The sequence below is a fragment of the Micromesistius poutassou genome (assembly GCF_964030765.1).
Source record: "Micromesistius poutassou genome assembly, chromosome: 3".
Taxonomy (NCBI): domain Eukaryota; kingdom Metazoa; phylum Chordata; class Actinopteri; order Gadiformes; family Gadidae; genus Micromesistius; species Micromesistius poutassou.
In genome coordinates this window covers 3,668,498-3,690,781 of record NC_140273.1, presented here as the reverse complement: position 1 = coordinate 3,690,781, position 22,284 = coordinate 3,668,498, and the positions used below count along the sequence as shown (strand labels likewise).

General features: G+C 51.1%; 2 protein-coding genes and 2 pseudogenes across 6 annotated transcripts; 1 reads left to right on the top strand and 3 right to left on the bottom strand.

The window, feature by feature from the left end:
* The first annotated feature begins 14 nt into the window (after positions 1-14).
* On the top strand, positions 15-3,023 carry mcrip2 (MAPK regulated corepressor interacting protein 2). Its single transcript, XM_084465234.1, has 5 exons — positions 15-555; positions 691-760; positions 1,463-1,599; positions 1,702-1,809; positions 2,427-3,023. The coding sequence occupies exons 1-5, from the start codon at positions 501-503 to the stop codon at positions 2,495-2,497; spliced, it is 441 nt and encodes a 146-aa protein (XP_084321360.1). The 5' UTR covers positions 15-500; the 3' UTR covers positions 2,498-3,023.
* A 116-nt stretch (positions 3,024-3,139) lies between these two features.
* slx4 (SLX4 structure-specific endonuclease subunit homolog) lies at positions 3,140-15,361 on the bottom strand (the record flags this gene model as incomplete). The annotated part of the gene is made up of 13 exons (XM_084466188.1): positions 3,140-3,818; positions 4,274-4,591; positions 5,033-5,132; positions 5,943-8,446; positions 8,917-9,089; positions 9,493-9,639; positions 10,304-10,485; positions 10,881-11,103; positions 11,595-11,896; positions 12,401-12,615; positions 13,190-13,432; positions 14,260-14,509; positions 14,902-15,361. The coding sequence occupies 13 exons, from the start codon at positions 15,359-15,361 to the stop codon at positions 3,431-3,433; spliced, it is 5,505 nt and encodes a 1,834-aa protein (XP_084322314.1). The 3' UTR covers positions 3,140-3,430.
* A 1,087-nt stretch (positions 15,362-16,448) lies between these two features.
* LOC311340843 (histone lysine acetyltransferase CREBBP pseudogene) lies at positions 16,449-19,041 on the bottom strand (annotated as a pseudogene). 3 transcript variants are annotated; one of them, XR_014684328.1, is made up of 2 exons: positions 18,883-19,041; positions 16,449-17,414 (listed from the first exon to the last, which is right to left on the bottom strand). The product of XR_014684328.1 is annotated as a histone lysine acetyltransferase CREBBP pseudogene (transcript). The 3 variants fall into 3 exon arrangements; XR_014684329.1 differs by having other exon boundaries at positions 16,449-17,979; positions 18,883-18,982; XR_014684330.1 differs by having other exon boundaries at positions 17,812-18,954.
* A 403-nt stretch (positions 19,042-19,444) lies between these two features.
* Positions 19,445-22,190, bottom strand: LOC311341307 (histone lysine acetyltransferase CREBBP pseudogene; annotated as a pseudogene). The gene is made up of 2 exons (XR_014684327.1): positions 22,093-22,190; positions 19,445-20,621 (listed from the first exon to the last, which is right to left on the bottom strand). The product of XR_014684327.1 is annotated as a histone lysine acetyltransferase CREBBP pseudogene (transcript).
* Positions 22,191-22,284: the final 94 nt, after the last annotated feature.

The window sequence follows — 22,284 nt, the reverse complement described above, 5'->3', positions numbered from 1 at the left end:
GACGTCACGTGGAGGTGCCCAGCATTACTGTCTCACTTTTGATTAAATCCAAACCCTACGGCTCCTTTTTTTACGCACAAAGATCGGCAACTGTCAACACCCACCCAAAACCTCGGTGACACACGTTGCGGATTACAAGAGGAGAACTACAGGGTTTCATTTTGAAGAGCGATGAGCATGTGTGGCCGGTTTCTCCTTGGATGACCTATAGGCAGTCCTTGCAGGAGCACACGGCGCTAGGAGCCAACATCTGCGGAGGAACGACGGCAAGGCACACTGTCGGGCACAGGCAAGCTGCGTGTGTGTTGAACTTCATGCAAACTCAGAGTTGATTTGACGGAACACACCGCAAACCAATTGGAACCATTAGTGCAAGATAAGAGGGACAGGACGACGAGTCCACGACGTGAACGGCCTGACTTTGAATTTGCAGACGCTGCAGTGAAGCGAAATCGATCAAAAAACTCAACACCGTTCGGACTATCCTAAGGGGGCGCCTCATGATGTACACTATTACCAGAGGTCCCAGTAAACTTGTTACACAACGGAGGACAGGTGAGAAACAGTCCCAGTAATTTGGTGTTTACTTACTTTTCTTATTTGACCCTATGGGATGGGACTTAAAACTTGCATAGGAAGAAATGTGTACGTGAAGAAAAAATAACATTTGTGAGTAAATGTTTCTCTTAGGTCCCACACAACAAATCGAGAGTAAAAACAATGACTTGAAGATCAAATCGACGTCGTGGTTCGATTCAAAGTAAGTAAAGAACCCATGATCATTCTCAGAGCTGATGGGGATCTGGACCCATAGTTTGATCGAACAGCTGCCATTTGGATTGTGTGCGTCTCCAGCGCGTCCGTTGTGTGGTCACATAACACGGCTGTCATGTGGTCACATAACACCGCGGCCACGCCGTCACCAGACACCGCACACCGGCGTGGTTGCCTTAGTGGTGGGCACAAGGGAAAACGCCTTATCATTTTATTCAAATGAAAAAAGCAAGTGCTCTTGCAAAATATCACTATCCCGTACCCCGGCCATAGCTGTGACCTTGCGAGGGTTTGTTTACAGTCCATGTGGTCGCCGGGCGGAACTGTGTCATAGGATCTGGGGGCGGGATCAACACCCAGAGCCGGCAGAGTGTAGTAGGCTGCTGAGTGGTAGTCCAATCTGTCAACACTGAGCCTGTATCTAAAGAGTACGCATCAAAGTTAAACATTACTAGACTTTAACTGGCTCCGATTTGTGTTAACTAAACTGACGGTCGGGCTGAAGGTAATTAATTGAATTGCGTATCAACCTCTATGTCAGCTTTGTACCAAAGCGCATGTCCTTGCAACTCTGCTTTATGCTGGCTGAACAAAATGAATCGTGGGATATCATATTCACTTCATCCCTGTAGAGTGCTCTCTATACGCTCGCCAATCAATACTCATCGTTGGTCTCCGTCTCCTCCAGCTCTCCGACACCTAAGATAGTATTCAACAGACCGAATGGGAAGCGGTACCACACTGCAGCCCCACCGAAGACAGACAGTCCTACTGAGGGCTGCTTCACACCTGCACACGAAGAAAATGTCAAGTTTGTCCTCGAAGGTAAGATACATTTGCTTCATGCTACCTTAATTTGCACCTTCATACGTGGAGCCAATTATTTTTGTCGTGAAGATGTGTGATTTCAACGTGTCTGTTTTATAGCATGGCAGGAGGTGGAGCAGAAGATGGGAGACGGGGAGCAGGAAGGCCGCAAACCAGTCAGTGCGCCTGTCCAGTACTCTGAGAAGACCACCGCTCCTGTGATGAAGAGTAAGAAGTCCTTTTTATGTGTCTCAAACCATCACATCCATTTCTTTAGTCTTGTGATGAGGCTGTGGTCACCTGTCTCCATCTTTATTGTGGCAAGACGTGTCAAACCTGCTTTTACTAAAACTTCATTACATGCAGTTGTCCAGAGTAGACCACCCATTTATTTAAAGAGTGAGCAATACCACAAACAATGAAGCATTTGTTTGAGAGAAAATATTCCTGGGTTGACTAATGGATACCTTTTCATAAAATAGTTCAACTCAGGTACCTCGACTTGTATGGGAGAGTATTTGCTAATATACAGGTATATTTTTCTTATCTGAACATAGTGAATTGCGCACTGCATAAGCATATTTGTTCAGATTAAATGTTTGACTCTGCTCTCGACCAGCCCGTCTAAACAGAGCAGGTGGTGGCTGATTAAAGGCTTCTTTCCATGACTTACTCGACCCTACCTGCCCCGGTTTACTGAGTTTACCTGGTCCCTTGTGCTACTTACCATTCGTCATCGCGGGGTTTCATGGCATGCTCGTCTTTAGCCGTGTGTCGTTGCTGTGCTTTGCTAGCCCCCACAGACTTCTTCTTCTTCTTCTAACCCGTCTTGTTCCCTCTTGCAGACTTTGTGCCCATCGACCTGGAGGAGTGGTGGGCGCAGCGCTTTCTAGCCAACATAAACAACCTGTCATGACCACCGCCCGGCTGGCTGAGGAGCTCGGGAGCGCCAGGAGGCAGGGCCTCGGGGAGGGAAGGATCGGACCGCGCCGACGTTCAAGTGATCCATTCCCCCTGTTCGCCGCCGCCGCCGCTCTGTTCCAGATGAGACTCAGAACGCACGAGTCCCGGGAGGAGAAGTCTGGGCTTCAATGATGTGTCACGCAGGGGGCCAGAGTGTGAGGACAGCTCAATTGACACCCTTGTTTTTTTTGCTGCTCTGGAGGATTCTGGATTTGCGAAAACAACGAATCAGGATATTCTCGTCTTTGTAGCAACATGAAGGCCAAACGAGGTTCTGACCCACGGCGAACTGCCGAGAAGGACCCGTGCCTCTGTGCGCACTTGCATTTCCCGTCAGATGGTTCTGACGGTTCCCTTCTTCTGCGTCTCTGGTTGAGAACCTCCCTGGTGCTCTGCTGGCGTTTGCTGTAGCTGTTTGATGGCTGATCTTTAGATATTCCAAATCTATCGAAGAGAATACCAGTAAAAACATCCTTTTGCAAGAATTTGTGTCCTGAAATTATTGACCAGCTTTACTTGGGGGAGGGGAATACTTTCAGATATTTAGCAGCTACCAGGGGCCTGAACGACTCACTACATTAGACTTGTACATTTGCCTCTTTGTTTATTTTCCACAATGGGCCTTCATTAATTATACAACAAAAATATTAAAAATTACACAGTAAGAAAAACATACTTCATCGATTTCGAAACGATGAGACATCTCATACTAAAAGAACAGGGGACATTGACAGTGCGACAGACAGAAATGATCTAAAACCTTCCCTTCTGCTCAGCTTATATCGACCATGAAATCAACTGAAATCATCCTCATCTCTCAGTGGCTGAATGTGTAAAAACACATCAGCTGTGTTGGGTTTGTTGTGCTCCTGCACGTTCTCTACCTTCACTCTGTGGCCACAGCCGTCTTCTTCTTCCTCCCCCTCGCTCCCCTCTCCCTTGCCGCCGCCGCCCCCTTGGCCTTCCCCCTCCGTCGCCCCGCAGCGGGGCGGCCCCCCGGCTTGGCCGTCGTCACGGTGATGCACTGGGAGTCCAGGTAGTCCATGAGCTTGGCGGCGCCCAGGCGGATGCCGGCGGCCTTGAGCCGGGCCTGGAGCTGGGAGAGGACCAGGGGCTGGTAGCGCAGCACCTGGTGGTGCAGGTCGGCGTTGGACAGGATGAAGGCCCGCACGGCCTGCACGCGGTCCTGCTGGCGGCCGGCGGCCTGGGAGGCCGTGACGGCGCCGTCGCCGTCGGACTCGCTGTCGGAGGAGTGCAGCAGCTCTGGGTTGGACCTGAGGAGGAGGGAGCAGGGGATGGGGGAAGACAGCCGTTTGAATAAAACAGAAGAGGGCCCCAACGATTACAGAGAACCCAAGAGTGTTGAAAAGGAGTACTACAGCTAGTAGTATAGTAGTACTAAGAAGTTCTGAAACTATCAGAGTACTAACACAACAACTAATAATATCGTACTACTAAGAAGTTCTGAACTGATCAGAGTAGTACTACAACTAGTAATGTAGTACTACTAAGAAGTTCTAAAACTATCAGAGCACTACTACAACTATTAAAATAGTACTACTAAGAAGTAACGACCAGAGTACTACTACGAAGTTCTGAAACAATCAGAGTACTACGACATCCATTAACGACGTACTACTTGATAAGTAGTACGTTAGTAAAAATCCTTATAATAACCGTGGGCTCCCCCTCCAGGCACCCAGGCCTGGTCCCCGTGGTAAAGCCTCACCGCTCTGACTCCTCACTGGCGGCGGTGGAGGAGGTGGTGCTGGCGCTGGAGCCCTGGGACGAGGACAGGGGCTCTGGGTCCTCACGGCCCCGCTTCACCGGGGAGGCGCCTGTGGGCACGCCGGGCCGTTTGAACTGAAGCCCCTGGGCACAGGAGGGGGGCCGGGCGCTGGGTCGAGGCTGGGTGGGCCCGGGGCCGCCTAGGGGGGCCGCCCCGTCATCCTCCTCCTCGTCGGAGTGGACCAGCTGGTGGGTGTACTGGTGGATCTGCCTCAGCTTGAGGACCATCTGCCGCTTGGGTAAGGGACGCACGCCGAACCTGGACACACACGTGTTTTAGGTGTCGCTGTGTTAGCCGGTGTAATTTGCGATTTGACATATTAGAATTTCTGAGGCAATTAGTAGACAATCTTTGGTGTTTGTGCTTAATAAATGACATAGTTATTTGTTCAAAAGTTAGATTTGATTCATTTTCGGTCTACCGACTTATCGTTGCAGCCCTAAAATACATAGAACTCAGGAAGAGATACACATCAATGAAAGACATAACTAACAGATCCAAGCCCTTCATTTCACACTGACTGTCTTACATTGGAGATCCTAAGCATATTAAGGCTGCCATTATTGTTGTCTTGGTGCTTGGTCCACTACTAGGACCACTTGGTGCCACTAGCGGTAGGCACAGGGGATACTTGGGCCTCTTAACGGCCCTTCCCGTCCCCACCATGTAGCTAGTAACCCGACCCACCGCACCGCTAACCTGTTGAGCTTGTTCTTGAGCTCGGGGGTGTCCATGTCGGAGTAGCTGGGCATGGGGGTGATGGGCACCAGGTTGGTCCGCTTCCTGCTCCCAGAAGACACTAGAAGGGACGGGACGAAGAGAGAAGCATGGAAGTAGGCTCGCTTGCTCACTGCACGGTACCCATGAACGCCGTGGACCTGAGGTCAAACCATCGGAAGAGCCTCTCTCTGAGCTGCGCTAAAACACCCGTATGATTCATCAGAATGTGCCGACTCTGCCTGAGAGCATTTAGCGTGAAGCATTTAGCCTGCCAAGAATGTAATCAATAGCAGTATAGCACTTTGGAGACACCCATAAAGTACTTGAATGAGGATTCATGTTTGTGTTGATCACAAACTCCAAACTGACCCCACACACATTAATTCCCAAAGTCGAAAGTGCTATCTTGCCATTGTTTACCTTTGAAGCGGGTAAGCGCTCTCCGGAAGAGTCGTAACAAAGAAGTCATTTTGACCGAGTATATTGGTAACCAATGTTTAAGTGAAACGGTTACGATGGTTTGGTCACCCAGACCAGTGTGGTCCTTTACGGTTCAGTTGATTTGTACAGCACTACAACAGGCTGATTGTCACAACGTTACAAACATCTGGCAGAGGAAGACAAAACACGTGATAAACACAGGACATGTAAAACAGTGGTCCATCAACACCAAACATGGGAAACATCCAAAGAGTCTGTATGTTTCGGTTACGGTTTGGCAATGAATATAGAGCAAAGCTATTCTATTCAAGCAACGACCACGTGCATCTTATAACACACACTACAGTGTGTCAGATCAGCTGCAGGTGTCTCTCCATCCTCAATTCAAGGGAGGAAGCAAAACTTATACATGGATTATACCCCCTCCTTGTGTGTGAGGAAGGTTTACCTGGGGTCTGGAATCGCGCCTTTGGGTTCCCCCTCTGCGAGAGAGGGAGGGCCTCAGCTTGTTCCTCCCCCTCCTCCTGCCAGCTGTCCCACAGCTGGGGGTCCAGGAGGCTGCCGTTGACCTCCGGGCCACTGTGAGGTGTGTCGGGGTCCACCGACGGGCGGGCGGTGGGGGGCGTGCCCGGGCTTCTGCTTGCAGAGGGGGACTGCGGTCTGTCCCGGGAGTGACTTGGAGTGAGGTGGGGGTGTAGGGAGTGAGGGGAGACGGGGCTGTGCTGGTGCGAGCTGACTCCTCCGCTGTCCTCCAGCCTCAGGCTGAAGCACGCCGCCTGGCCGCCGTCTCCCTCGCCGCCACCGCCGGCGTCCAGGCCCCACGAGTCGTTGAAAGCCATGGGGGGCTCGTCCATGAAGCTCTGGCAGAAACTGGGTTCGGACACCTGTTCAGGCCCTCCCTCCGACTCCGTCCCCCTTTCCACCGCTCCTTCTGCTCCACTCTCTCTTCCTTCGCTCCGCACGCTCTCGTCTGCATCTCCGATCTTCTCAGAGTCCACAGTGCCATGGTGAGGATCCGATCCAAGCGTGCGTCTGGAACGACCGCAGCCGCCATCGGCGTCTCCGTTTGGACCCGAGCGGTCTTTGCAAAGTGACGAGGGGGAGACAGAGCGCGACGGATCAGACTGAGAGAGGTGCCCGCACCCTAGCTCCTCCCGTGCGGGGTCGCCAGGCACCAGGGAGGTCTCCAGGGGAACGGGGGGCTTGGAGGGCTTGGGGGGCTGTGTGTGCAGGGGAGTGCTGCTGTACGGCCCGGGATGGCCGTCGGAGGGTGTGCTCTTCGACGAAGAGGAGGAGAGAAGCAGGTGGGGGAAACCAGGAGATATTGCGTTGTGGGCCAGCGGGGTTAACGTCCCAGGCATGGGTTTAGCGTCGAAGCTGGACTCTGGTCCCTTGCTCTCACCGGTGCTGGTCCGGTCCACGCTGCCCTTTGCCGGAGGTCCGTCTGTGGGAGGGCGGCTCCCCGAGGCCTGCGCTCTGCCTTTGGACCGGGGGGAAGAGGGAGTAGGGGATGGGGGCGGGGATAGGGAGGTGCTGGCACTGGCTCTGGGGAAGAGCCGCGTCCGGAACATGCTGCTCTGGGTCTGGGTGCAGATGCTGCTGGTGCTGCTTCGGCTGGCCTGCAGCGGCGTGGCCGGGATCAGCCAGGACACCTCCGGGGAGAAGCCCAGCTGGTCCGGACTCTGGTCCACAACATCGCAGGCGGAGCCTTGCCCGTCGCCATTGCCCCCTCCCTCCTTGGCCCCCCTGGCGGGGGGAGACGTGCAGGGTAATGGTGCTTTGATCTGCGTGTACTGCTGGTGGCGCTGCGTCCAGACCGGGGAGAGAGGCGGGGTGGGTCCGGGGGAGGCAGCGGGTACCGGGCCTTCGTCCATCTCCTCGCTCGAGTCCGACAGAACTATCAGCTCAGGCTCCACGCGTCTCCGAGGGGGGTCCGGCGAAGCCGGCTGACACATGCTACGAGGACCGGGACTCTCTCTCTTCGGCGACGTCCCTTGGTCGGTGGTGGGGTCCCCAGACGCGTCCGCATCCAGCGCACTCCTGTGTGTGCCCGGCGGGGACAGACCCGGGAGAGGCAGGCCGGGCGTGCCGAGGGGGCCGGGGCTGTCGGAGAGGTCGATGATCTCGCTGGGCGAAGACTGAAGGCAGGTGGCGTCCGGGCGCGCCGCCGTCCCGTCCCCTCTGGGGAAGGCTCTGCCGGGGGAGCGTCGTCGGGGCGGAGGAGGAGTCGCTTGAGGGAGGCCACGGGAGGTAGAGGGCTGGGGGCTAGAGAGTGGGGGGGAGGCAGGGAACTCCTCCTCGCAGACGTCCCAGGAGCCAGAGAAGAGGCGGCTGTAGCTGAGGCTGCTTGGAACCTGGCAACCCGGGCTCAGCTCAGGAGCGTCTGCTTTGGAACCCACCGGGGTCTCGTCATGTTCTGGACCGCAGGCCTTGGTGAATACGTGGTCCTCTGTCGATGTTGGCTCTTCATCCTCCTCCTCTTCCTCATGAGTTACACCACCCTCCTCCTCCTCCTCCCCCGGCTCCGTGCTGTCCCTCTCCTCCGCCAGCTTCCTCTGCGTGGCAGCGAACTCGTAGATCTCCTCCATCTCCTCGTCGTTCACGTGCTCCTCGTGCGTGTCCCCGTCTCCGGACGCCAGGCGGCGTTCTCGCTGGCCGCCGCCACCGCCATCGTCACCGTCTCGCCGATCCACCGCACCTTCCGATGGGCCGGGCGTGGGTTCTCCCGCCTCCTCACCCTCCCTGTCCCCGTCGTCGTCCTCCTCCTCCTCCTCGCTCCACATGGAGCGCAGCAGCTCCGTGAAGTCCTGGTCGCCCCGCGCTGGGTCCACGCCTGGGCTGGTGTGGTGGTTGTCCCAGGGCTGCCCAGCGTCGGCTGCGTCTACCTGGGGCCCTGCGTCCGCCTCCTCCTGGTAGAGCTGGACCAGACACTGGAGCTCCTCCAGGTCAAATCTACAAACACAGACGGTCACACATGAACACCACTTCATGACATTTATGAATGGATGGCGAGTCAGGGTCAGAATCCGGGCCCCTTTGCTGGAAGGGGAGATGCCCGTTCCAGTTATGCTGGTAATACTGCAATAGAAATATTTATAAGATACTAGCAGAGCTATTAAAGAGGTCTTTGGGACTTTTCTAAATGCCCATGCAATTATTCACTTTAACAAAAATAGTAATTACCTTTTCAATGAAAAAATTAATGTTATAGTGGATACAACATGCAAACAGGAAGGTAAAAATCATTCATTATTTTTCCCTTACAAAAGAACAAGTGTATCTCCATAGTATTAGTAATGCAGAAAACTGAAAATGGACCACCATAATATAACATTAATCAGCACATCCTGATCACAGAGGACATCCTCTTCATCTCAAACGGCGTCCTGCCGGTACTACCAGCGGCCCGGCGCAGTACTGACCTGGTGGCCAGCTCCAGGAGGGCGGGCAGCAGGGGGGCGGGGGGCGCGGGACACCGGCCCGTGTAGAGGTACTGCAGCAGAGCCAACACGGCCTCCCCGGGACTCTCCCCCAGCAGCACCCGCTGGGTGCTGGGCAGGCCCTCCTCCTGCACCCCGAAGCCGGCGTCATGTACCTGGGAGAACCAGAGGGAAGGTGCAGGGTGTAATGGTGCTGCTGGTGGTGCTGGTGGTGGACATGAAGGCAGGGCTGGGTCTTTGCCTGGTGTGATCACCACAATACCGTTTCTCCCATTTGGTCTGTTGTATAGTTAGCTTATACGTTAGCATTACTGCATACTGTTACTTTTTTTACATTAGGTTATAAATTGCAGCATAATAAAAAGGTAAAATAAGTCATTATTTTCTAACTAATTTCTCATTTTAAATGGTTTGACTTTGAATGTACACTTAATAACTGTACATTGAAAATATATCATCAATATATTGTCAATGTAAGAAGATACAGTTATACACTGTATCAAAACTACAAATCTGCTTCCCTATACAATATATATTTTTTCCTGTTGCGTAACTCACCATTTCGGCCAGCAGGGGGCAGCGGGCGTACAGCATGAACGAGTGGACGAAGAAGACCTCTCCACTGTCCACCTGGACCTGCACGTCACTGAGCTGAGGGTTGTTCACCATGCTGCTCAGGTCACACGACAGCCTGGACAGCGCCACCTAGTGACCAACATACCGTCACTCATGTCATTAGGGGAAAGTACAAATAGGATAGTAGTGCCGTTTTCAAGAGCTGGCAGTGTCCACAGGTTACTTTGTACCCCTGGATGGAATCAATGTGAGCAAATTACGACAGAAAAAATGTGTGCAGTATTACAGTACCAAGTCGTGTGAAGTTTATTTCACAGGGACAGTACACAATAACAACATTTCTGTAAATGTGCCCGAGTTAGTCAAGAATTAACATCTGCAGCCCTTGGCCCGATCCTACATTAAAATGTGTATGAAATAAAATCCTCGATACGACTCTTATGGACAGACAGCCCCTGCACCCCTTAAGAGACGAGATGCAGTAGAGACGATAAGGACTACACACATCAAACATAAAACACACAGCGGTAAACAAGACCCTGGTTGATCGAGTGAGTGCATCTTCGATCGTGCGTGAGCCCTGATCTCCACCGCGTGGAGGACTAGCGGTATGGGCTGCGGTTACAGACAGTGCTTAAGTGGTAAGTGATTCCATTCCTGGGCTGCAGTAACGGAAAGCGTGGATCCCCTCAACATTAAGTTTCTAAACGGCCCCTGGCCATCTCTCTGACAGGGGCCCTGGTGAATCCAGCCAATGGGAGAGCTTAGTGGTGAAAGTGCTGAGTCTCATTACCCCCTCTCGCCGGATGCTCTCTGGCCTGCCGGAGCCCCTGATTGGCTGGCTGGAGGCGGCGGTGGCGGCGTTCCCCACGGGGAGAAAGCCGCTGAGGCCGAGCTTGGCGCGCTCCTCGCTCTTCTCTGGGACGAATCCGCTGAGCGGGAAGTCAGAGATAACGCCGGCGCCACCCGCCTCGTCTGGGGACAGATTATCACCGTTTACTCCTTTAGTATACCCTGGAAATCCAGAGTTCTCGCGAGAGCACAATTTGAATTTGCTCAGCGAGTCACTCTGGGAACGAGCAATATACTCCCCGATTCCCCTGGCCCAGAACATTAACCAATCACATCTGTGCATCTGATATAGGCGGGCCAAAAGCGTTGCTGTTTTACCGACCGGATACGGTGAGAGTCTTATCTATTGGTTAGCTACCTTTAGTTTCATCCAAGTCTAGTTGCTATGGAAACAAGTCAAGTGAGTTTGAATGCAGGTCAGTTAATGGGCATTTTCCATAATGTGCGTCGGTGCTCTTCTGAACACGAGCCTGTGAGCAGAGCTTGACTTGTGTTTCTCTGCCGTAGCAGACCGGTACCTCTGATCCACTGGGACAGCGACCGGCCCTCCTCAGCCAGCTCCATCACGTCTCTCAGGGCCTGGCTGCCCACAGACAGACGCCCGGTTCCAGCCCACGACGGGGACGGAGAGGGGGGTGTCGGGGAGGGGAGCGGAGGAAGAGGTGTCATCTGGGGGTCTGCTTTGACGGGGGACTGGATGGAGGGTTCCGGATGTTCCTTGGCGATGGAGGTCACGGCCGTCTAGGAGAGGAGGAGAATCCAGAGAGCTTGGTTTAAATGGGATTCCTAGGTATTGGAAAAGACAGCATTTGAAGCTCCAACATCAATGTGCTTCATTTAACAGTGTTTTCACGTTGAAACACAAGGTCAACAAACCGTTTTGTACCAATGATGGAGGGAAAGATAGACTTGGTACACGTCTATAAGTATCAAATAATCTGAATAATAATAATCCAAACAGTGCATCCCATGTAAACAATACAATAACCTTTATTTTAACTCGAGAGACACTGAGGTTTCCCTCATTTACAGTGACGACGAGCATACACAATAAACACAATTACAAGGCTAACATATAAAAAAGACGATAAAATATATCTAGAAAGTATATAAAATGGAGGACAAACACAAAATGCATACAAATAATTTATCATCAGTGCAATAGCAATATCCTCAAAAAGCGACACTAATTCCTGAGCATCTATAAGGTATCCTCCTCCGGTCAAACTCACCCCGGGGGGCTCCCTGGGCAGCAGGAGGTCCCGGAGCTCCGGGATGTAGAACTGGGCCGGGCCGCGGGGGTCTGCGTCCTGCAGTGCGCTCCTGCTCCACAGGGGGCACGACGCAGCAGAACGCAGCCTGCTGGGGGAGCGGGGCGGCGTGGGCGGCGAGGGGGCGCGCTGCCGCAGCAGGAGCACAGCGACCCGCTCCTGGACCCTGGTCTGAGCCGCCTGGGCGTCCTGGACCAGCAGGAGCGGCGGCGGCCGGGGGGGCCCGCCCTTTTTCCTCTTGCCTCCCTTCCTCCGGCCCTGACCTGCAGCCAACGGCAGGACCACACGGCTTCAACATCCCCTCTGACCTGGGGTAGGGCTGTGTACGATTAATCGAATTTTGATCGCGATTTGGATTTTTGGGTCAAACGTTCTCCAAACTAACATAAGCGAGTTGAAAGGATTTTTTTTTTTAAGTATATATTTTTTATTTATTACATTTTTCTTAGAAATTCTAAAATAAAACAGCTAGATACATTTTTGTACATTATTTGGGGATTTTTTTAAGGGGAAATTTCAAAGTTCTCAGTTACAAAGTGTTTATTTGGAGAGAAATGCTGAATAAATGCATCATGTTTTCAAACTCAAAAATTTATCCTTTGAATAATCGTGATTTCAATATTGACCAAAAATAATCGTGATTATGATTTTCCCCGTAATCGAGCAGCCCTAACCTGGGGCCTTTCACCTTCAAGGCATTGGCTGCGTCGCACGTCACTTGGTGCCATACATCACCATGGTGTGAGAACGCCGATGCCTGCACGCACCTGCTTCTGGTCTCCACTGGAGCCGAGGTGCCACGGAGGCCAGTGCAGCGGCGGCCTCCCTCTCCAGCTCCCTCTCCCGCTCCAGCAGCGAGGAGGACAGAGCCAGCGCCACCTGGGTCTCCTCGTCCAGTGGCTGGGCCTTCTTCCTGGGCCTCTTCCTGCTGGGCAGGCTGGGCTCCGCTGGCTCCTTCCTTTTGGAGCCTCTGGATGCCCCACTGAGGAGGGACGGAGATACTTGGTACAGGGATCGCTGGTTCAGAGACAGAGCCGCAGCCTCTCCACGGTGGTGGGTGGTGGCAGAAATACTCAGTACGTCGTATATGTAGTATTTTACGCATTTTATAGTTAAGTATTCAAGTACTCCATTGCAAAAAAAACAGCGCACTGTTGCAAACCCCCCACACGCCCCCAACCCGTACATGCCAAAGCAGTGGTGACCAATGACGACGCACGTATGCTGCATGCATGCATTTACATTTTACATTTAGGACATTTTGCTTGGGCTTTTATCCAAAGCGACTTAGAACGGTTCATGCACACATTCACACACCGACGGTGGAGTCGACCACGCACGACGACAGCCAGCTCGTCGGGAGCAGTTAGGGTTAGGTGCCTTGCTCAGGGACACCTCAACAACACACAGCTAGGAGGAGCCGGGGATCGAACTAGCAACCTTCCGGTTACCAGCCAACCCCCTCTACCTCCCGAGCTAAGCCGACCCCAATGCAACGTGTGACCACTCAAGCGTCCCGGACTCCCCGGTCACCATAACAACCCGAGCCGGCTCACCGTGGGGGGCTGCTGCCGCCGCCGCCGTCGCCCTGCCCCTCGGCCGCCTGCCTCTGGAGGCACTGCAGCAGCACGGCCGGGGCCACGCCCATGTCTGAGGAGCAGCGCTTCAGGTGGGCCGCGCGGCTCTTCGGGGCCTTGAACCTCTTGCCGCAGATGGGGCAGTCGGCCACGCGGGGAGGGGAAGGGGGGCCGGAGGGGCCGGCGGGAACGGCGGCACCGCGCTCCGTCTCATCCAAACATCTGCCCGGGTGTGGATGGACAGGGGCACACAGAGACGGAGACATAGACACGTATGTTCATATTCTGTGGCACCGAATGCATTTAAAAAAACAATTCATAATTTGCCAATTGCAGAGTTGTTACGGTTTGTTCCATTTAATTTTGAATTTATTGAAAATGTTGTCGTTTAGATATTTTTTCATGTTCATTTATTTATAATACGTCAGTTGTGGGTGAGACCACAAACGCAATCACGATTAATTTGCACTTCATTTAGCAGCCCTTAACAGAATTGTGAAAAGCGAAAAGGAGCTGATGGGCCAACAACATGCGGTGCCAGCTCTTGAAAACAGCACTACTATCCTGTACTTTCCCCTAATGACATGAATGACGTGTAATGGTATGTTGGTCGGCTAAGCCACCCATCACTGAGGATTCTCAGGGTCTAAGGGCTTCAGAATTCATTTCTTCACTATAGCAGATTATTTACACATACCCCAATAGACAAACTTTCCAAATGTAACTCTAATCCTGTTATGAATCCTGTCATTTAACATTTTACAGTGAGAATTCAAAAAGAGAGAAAGAGAAAGAGCGGGAGAGAGAGAGAGAGAAAGAGATAGCGAGAGAGAGAAAGTGAGAGAAAGAGAAAGAAAGTGAGAGAGAGAGACAAAGCGAGGGAGAGAGACAAAGCGAGGGAGAGAGAGAGTGATCGCCTTAGATAAGGTGCTTTTCACTCTATTTTGTTGTGTTCTACTTCTGACCTAGGACTGTTTAACTGAATGCAATAGGAGCGTCCTTCACCCGCAGTCATACATGCTGGACATATGAAAGTACTTCAGGCGTACCGGTTGAGGTGCTGCGTGCGTCCCTCCGGGGTCATGTGGGACAGGTTCCGCTGGCAGAGCTGACAGAAGAACAGGCCTCGGTCCTCCAGGGAGTCGACGCGCTGCTGGTCCGGGTCCTGCTGCAGACGGAGGTCCTCCTGCCAGTCCAGGTCCTGGGCGGCCTGCCGGTCCAGGACTTGGGGGGCCAGGTCCTGCTGCAGACGGCGGGCCAAAGCGGCATCGCTGGACCCAGTGTCTGGCGGAGGCTCGTCTGGCAAAACAAAAGCGGAAGAGTTGGATGATGTGATGAAGAAGATCCGATGGAGGGGAGGGTCTGGGGCTATGAGTGTGCAGCAGTTCCACAAGGTTTAACAATGGAGGATTACTGGGGCTGAATGGTGACTACCGATTCAACACGCTAGATAGGGACGAGGATAGGAATGTTATGACGGGCTGTGTTCCCTAAGCAGATATCCAGCAGGAATGTGGAAACAGGGGGGGAGAGAGAGATGGAAACTAGAGCTGCATGGGTAATTATTACAAGTGCCAAACTCCTGAAACATATCAAATGAAGGCATAACAAATATATTCAGACACGCGTCACTTTTAGTCGTGAAGTTCATTGTTTGTGATGATACGTTTGGTGGTTTCGTGTCTTCTGACCTTTTCCTTTTGGCTGCTTGGGGACCGCGTCGCTGCGGTCATTGTGTACCAGTATGTGTGGGCTGGCTCTCTTAAACTGCTGCATTCGCAGCAGTACTTTGTCTTTGGCACGTTTGCTTCCCTCATCGACGTGCCGTGCTTCACCCGAATCCGTGGGCCCAGGTGCCTCACCATCTCCCGCATCACACAGGTCAGATCCATTGACCAGACTCTGCTCAGGTCGCCGTGTTGGAGGCCGATCGCCTCCGGGACCGGGCTTGGCTTGGCTGGGCTTGGATTCCGAAACAACGTCCTTCTTCTTTCGCGTCTTCTTACTCGGATCAGCAGTGAGGTTCTTGGTCTGGCTGGAAGACTGGGGCTCTGCCTTCCTGGACAACACAGGAGGATCACCTGCCTTCTTACGGACTCGTTTTAACAATTTCGAACAGATGTCTGCGAAATCCTGATCCGAGTCATCCATGAGACGCGGCTTTCCCGAGGAGGAGGAGATGCCTTCTCGTGTCTTCACGTTTGAGTTGCGGCTGTTATCTGCTCATGCGAACACACTACAGGAGACGGGGAGATCTTACTTTACCGGACATGATTTCATGATTTAGCATCCGACCCTCGCAGGGAGGTCGACTAAACGAAGCGGCGGCGTTGATTCATATCAACGTATTCAGTGTCAGACAGTGCACACTGCACAGCGAATCGATGGTTTGTTTTCAAACTGCTCGGTTCGACCGCTTCGTTTCGAGTTTCCTGTCACGTGATCGCCCTTTGACGTCATGTGATCTACGTCAAACGATGTCGCGACACACAGACGCTCTCTGGGACATGCGGGATGAGGTCCCCCGACGATATGCAAAGCTATAACGTTATAACAACGTTTAACACGGTGAAAACACTTTTAGTATGATCGTTTTGACCACGGATATTTGATTTGATTTATTAAATTGTATCAAACTAATGCCTTACACACATGAAAATACATCAAATACAATTGAGGTTTAAAACACAAGAAAGTCCAGGACTTATTTCCATTGTGGTCCTCAAAAAAAAGATTAACACTTGACATGACACTTGTCATGACAACGTGGATGATACCAAGCCTCCAGACCAACACCACTTGAATGTGATCAGATCGGATGTGATCACATCTCCCGTTGCCGCCAATTATTCAAAACAAGGGGTCAAATGCTGTTGGGTAGAGGAGACTTTTTCTAAATGTTAAATGTAAGCGCTTCTCTTCCAGATGCACTTACTTTCTCTCAGACTCTTTACTTACTCACTTTATTATATAATCTGTGTTTTTTGTGATTCTACTGTAAAACCTCGTGTGTAAGCGACTAGTTTTCATCCCTCCCAGTCACGCCACCCAGCCAGCCGCGCTGCGCTAGTTGGTGTCCAACAGTCGCAGTAAGTTTGTAACAGGTAGACGGAAAACCAAGGTTTTCAGGCTCCCTCCTACTCATGAGTAGGGGGCAGGGCTCAATCTCAAGCCTTCCGACTTCACCAATATGGTTACAACCTAATGAAATCACAGTAATAGAGGGAGACCATCCGGCTTAAGCAAAAATGTTTCCGATTTTATTTAGAAATGAATGGATAACAGAAGAAATATGTGGGCGTGTAGTGCGTTGCATGATATAACCAACCCAACCCAACCCAAATCAACAGGAAGCAATCCCAACCCAGGGCGAACCAAAGCCAAACAAACTGGCTCCATCAGGGAGAGCCAGAATGAGTGTTGGGGAAAGAAGACATGACCCCCACTGCGCTGGGGGTCTGTGGGCTGGTTGGAGAGCGGTTGCTGGGGCGTCTGAGGGGTGTTAGGCTGGGTGGGGGGGGGTTGGGAGTGCTGGGGGTTAACCCTGCTTCCTGACCCGGCCCTACATGGTGGCCATCCTCCTCCTCATCATCTGGGCCTGCTGCAGCCGGTGCTGCAGCTGCTGCTGCCTCAACTTTTGCTTGATGTTGAGGCAGAAGGGAACGGGACACTTGTTCTCCTGGCAGTGCTTGGCGTGGTAGCAGCACAGGGCGATCAGCTGCTTGCACACGGGGCAGCCGGCGTTGGTCTTGCGCATGCAGGCCTTGGTGTGCTGCACCACCCTCTTCATCTTCTGGCAGGACGGCAGGGAGCAGTTGGCGTTGCGACACTGGCAGGCGTGCACCAGGGACTGGATGCAGCGCTGGATGCTCAGACGCCGGCTCTCCTGGGGGCTCTTGGAGGCCTCATCATCACTTTTGCCATCAGGTGAAGCTACCAGCTGTTCTGCTGGGGGAGGGGCCATCTTGGCCTGCTGCAACTGCTTGGCTGTTCTCTGCTTGATGAAAGCTGCCATGAGAGGGGGGTTTGACCTCAGGATGTTGAGGACTTGCTGCTGCTGCTGGGGGGAGCTAGGAGACTTGAGCAGACGGAGGAGGTCCTGGAGCGCGCTGGTAGGAGGCATGACCCTGCCCTGCATGATGGCCATCCTCCTCCTTCTCATCCTCCTGGCCCGCTGATCAGCACTATTGGCCATCTTATGCTCCTCCATGATGTAGCAGTGAACACGCAGGTCAACGTCCAGAGAGGCAGAGAGGGAGAGAGGACGATAGAAGTTAAGTGTAAGTTAGTTTGGGGAAAAAGGGGGTGACGTTCTATTTTGCAATGTATGAGCCAGGGATGCCAAGTGGTGCTCACTGCAGAGCCAAAGGGGCAGAGCTTGACCTAGTCAACCTCTCTGGACCTAGTCCAGCTGATAGGTTTTAGGTTATAGCCACTCAACCTAGTTATGGTGAGGGTTATGGTAAGGTTTACAGGTTATGGTTAGGTTTAGGTGTGTCAGTGCATCCACTGTTTCTGATGGAATTCAAACACCCTGCTCCTTTCTCAATACCATTCTAAAGAATTTAGAGAACAGACTTGTGGTCTTGGGGAGAACGTACTTGCTAGTCATACTTGGAGGAATGAACTTGCAAGGTCACGAGCACACAGAACCATGTTGACAGGTTGAGACGATGTTCTTGCTGGTATTGCACACAGCACAGAGTCATGGTTGTAGTGCTCCTAGACGCAACTATGCTTCTGTCTTTGTTCTTCAACTGTTTGGTTTTCTGCTCCCATAACCCACGCACGCATGCACACACACACACACACACACACACACACACACACACACACACACACACACACACACACACACACACACACTGGTTTAACAGTAGATGCCGTTTATGTGTGATTCTATGCTACCTGAACAGCCAAACAGTTTGAGGATCTGCTTACTGGGAATACAAATGTCAAACGTGCAAACGATGTGCAACCAGGGGCTGAGCTGTAAACATTACCAATCCGGAATATTAATAATTAATATAGCTGCAAGCAACGATAACGGGCTCCTACAATATAGCGAGCATGGCCTTATTATGAATTCATCATAGAAAACATTGTTTGATTTCATGCCATGTCTCACAATGTCTGCGTTGGAGAGTGGCCTCGGTTGGGATAGGCAAACTTCCAACCACTGAATCAAATTATTACATTTTTAAATATTTTTTTAATATTAAAAAAACAGACACACAAACAAACACATGGGTTTAATAGTAGCTGCAGTTTATGTGTGATGTTGCGCCACCTAATGGTAAAGTCGTGCATTACGCTTAAGAGCATTTACTGTAATTGACACTGTGAAGTCATATCGAAACCAAAATTGTACATATGGTATGCGAGGTGCGCGCTATGTGCATGGAAAGTTACAGGTTTTCTTACTTGTGGTTGATAGAATAATGTTAGATTATTAACATATTTTATGTTATCAAACATCGTGGTCAGATTTAAGATCATACAAGTTTATAGTTCATGACATGTGGCCCACATTTTAACTTTTGGTTGATTCTGAGAACATTATTGAAGTTTTTCTGAAAATATCTGAGGCGAAAGCGGACGCGGAAACGAACCAAACGATTCTCAACACATCCACACAGAGTATGCTATTATACACGTCCGGGAAGCCTTACCCTCTTTCGGCAGCAATCCTCTAATCAACGGTTGTCCAGAACCAGCTCCACACGACGTCCTCACACCGTTTGGTTATAGGATGGGCTGGACCTGAGCCGGGGGAGGGGGCTGGACTAGTTCGTCCCTCTCCACCGAACAGCCTCCCACAGACGATGCGCACAATTGGTTGGTTGAAAAATCATCCTCCATACCACCACCACTTCACTTGAATGTGATTAGATCGGATACGATCACATCTTCTGTTGCCGCCAATTATTCAAAATAAGGGGTCAAATGCTGTTGGGTAGAGGAGACTTTTTAAATATAAAATATTTAATGTTAAATAGGAGCGCTTCTCTTCCAGATGCACTTACTTTCTCTCCTATCTTTACTTACTCTTTTTTTAAATAATCTGTGTTGTTAGTGATTCCACTGTAAAAGCTTTTGTGTAAGCGACTCGTTTTTCTCACTGAGTCTGTGCTCTACCTCTGCATCAAACAAGGTGACCATGTGATCTAAAATGAAACCATGTCCGATATACAGACGCTCTCTGGGACATGTGGGATGAGGTCTGCCCTTAGCTTCTTTTCTATTGCACAGTTTATTTAAAGCTCAGTGTGTTATATTTCAACCGGCTCTCATCATCAAATGACCTGTACATATCTGTAGTCCATGCTGATCGATAGTCATTTCAATTTAAACGATACATTTACTACTACTGATATATTAAACAAATAAAACATGTTGACACAGGCGTCTCTTTGTTTAAAAGAAACCCCCCTACTCATGCCACCCAACCAGCCAGCCGCGCTGCATTAGTTGGTGTCCAAACAGTCACAGTAACAGTTGGAGTAGACACTGTTACTGAGGGTTTATATTCTGAAAGTCTCCCTCCTACTCATCAATCTCAAGCCTTCCGACTTTACCAATATGGTTACAACCTAATGAAATCACAGTAATAGAGGGAGACCATCCGGCTTAAGCAAAAATGTTTCAGATTTATTTAGAAATTAATGGATAACAGAAGAAATATGTGAGTGACTGTGGGCGTGTAATGCGTTGCATGATATGCAGGGTAAGAGCTTTGTGTGGGTTAAGAAAAGCAACAGAAACCAATCCCAACCCAAATCAACAGGAAGCAATCCCAACCCAGGGCGAACCAAAGCCAAACAAACTGGCTCCATCAGGGAGAGCCAGAATGAGTGTTGGGGAAAGAAGGGGACATGACCCCTGCTGTGCTGGGGGTCTGGGGCTGGTTGGAGAGCGGTTGCTGGGGCGTCTGAGGGGTGTTAGGCTGGGTGGGGGCGGTTGGGAGTGCTGGGGGTTAACCCTGCTTCCTGACCCGGCCCTGCATGGCGGCCATCCTCCTCCTCCTCATCATCTGGGCCTGCTGCAGCCGGTGCTGCAGCTGCTGCTGCCTCAACTTGTGCTTGATGTTGAGGCAGAAGGGAACGGGACACTTGTTCTCCTGGCAGTGCTTGGCGTGGTAGCAGCACAGGGCGATCAGCTGCTTGCACACGGGGCAGCCGGCGTTGGTCTTTCGCTTGCAGGCCTTGGTGTGCTGCACCACCCTCTTCATCTTCTGGCAGGACGGCAAGGAGCAGTTGGCGTTGCGACACTGGCAGGCGTGCACCAGGGACTGGATGCAGCGCTGGATGCTCAGACGCCGGCTCTCCTGGGGGCTCTTGGAGGCCTCATCATCACTTTTGGCCATCTTATGCTCCTCCATGATGTAGCAGTGAACACGCAGGTCAACGTCCTGATGGCAGAGAGGGAGAGAGGCCGATAGAGGTTAAGTGTAAGTTAGTGTGGGGAACAAGGGGGTGAATTTCTATTTTGCAATGTATGAGCCAGGGATGCCAAGTGGTGCTCACTGCATAGCCAAAGGGGCGGAGCTTGACCTAGTCAACCTCTCTGGACCTAGTCCAGCTGATTAGGTTTTAGGTTATAGCCAATCAACCTAGTTATGGTGAGGGTTATGGTAAGGTTTACAGGTTATGGTTAGGTTTAGGTGTGTCAGTGCATCCACTGTTTCTGATGGAATTCAAACACCCTGCTCCTTTCTCAATACCATTCTCAAGAATTTAGAGAACGGACTTGTGGTCTTGGGGAAAACGTACTTGCTAGTCATACTTGGAGGAATGAACTTGCAAGGTCACGAGCACACAGAACCATGTTGACAGGTTGAGACGATGTTCTTGCTGGTATTGCACACAGCACAGAGTCATGGTTGTAGTGCTCCTAGACGCAACTATGCTTCTGTCTTTGTTCTTCAACTGTTTGGTTTTCTGCTCCCATAACCCACGCACGCATGCACACACACACACACACACACACACACACACACACACACACACACACACAGACAGAGACAAACACACACACACACACACACACACACACACACACACACACACACACACACACACACACTGGTTTAACAGTAGATGCCGTTTATGTGTGATTCTATGCTACCTGAACAGCCAAACAGTTTGAGGATCTGCTTACTGGGAATACAAATGTCAAACGTGAAAACTATGTGCAATCAGGGGCTGAGCTGTAAAGTTTACCAATCCGGAATATTAATAATTAATATAGCTGTAAGCAACGATAACAGGCTCCCACAATATAGCGAGCATGGCCTTATTATGAATTCATCATAGAAAACATTGTTTGATTTCATGCCATGTCTCACAATGTCTGCGTTGGAGAGTGGCCTCGGTTGGGATAGGCAAACTTCCAACCAATGCATCAAATTATTATATTTTTTTAATATTAAAAAACAGACACACACACAAACACGTGTGTTTAATAGTAGCTGCAGTTTATGTGTGATGTTGCGCCACCTACTGGTAAAAAGGTGCATTACGCTTAAGAGCATTTACTGTAATTGACACTGTGACGTCATGGAATGAGATATCGAAACCAAAATTGTACGTATGTTATGCGAGGTGCGCGCTATGTGCATGGAAAGTTACAGGTTTTCTTACTTGTGGTTGATAGAATGATGTTCGATAATTAACATATTTTATGTTATCAAACATCGTGGTCATATTTAAGATCATACAAGTTTATAGTTCATGACATGTGGCCCACATTTTCACTTTTGGTTGATTCTGAGAACATTATTGAAGTTTTTCGGAAAATATCTGAGGCGAAAGCGGACGAACCAAACGATTCTCAACACATCCACACAGAGTATGCTATTATACACGTCCGGGAAGCCTTACCCTCTTTCGGCAGCGATCCTCTAATCAACGGTTGTCCAGAACCAGCTCCACACATCCACACACCGTTTGGTTATAGGATGGGCTGGGCCTGAGCCGGGGGGGTGGGGGCTGGGCCTGAGCCGGGGGGGGGGGGGCTGGACTAGTTCGTCCCTCTCCACCAAACAGCCTCCCACAGATGATGCGCACAATGGT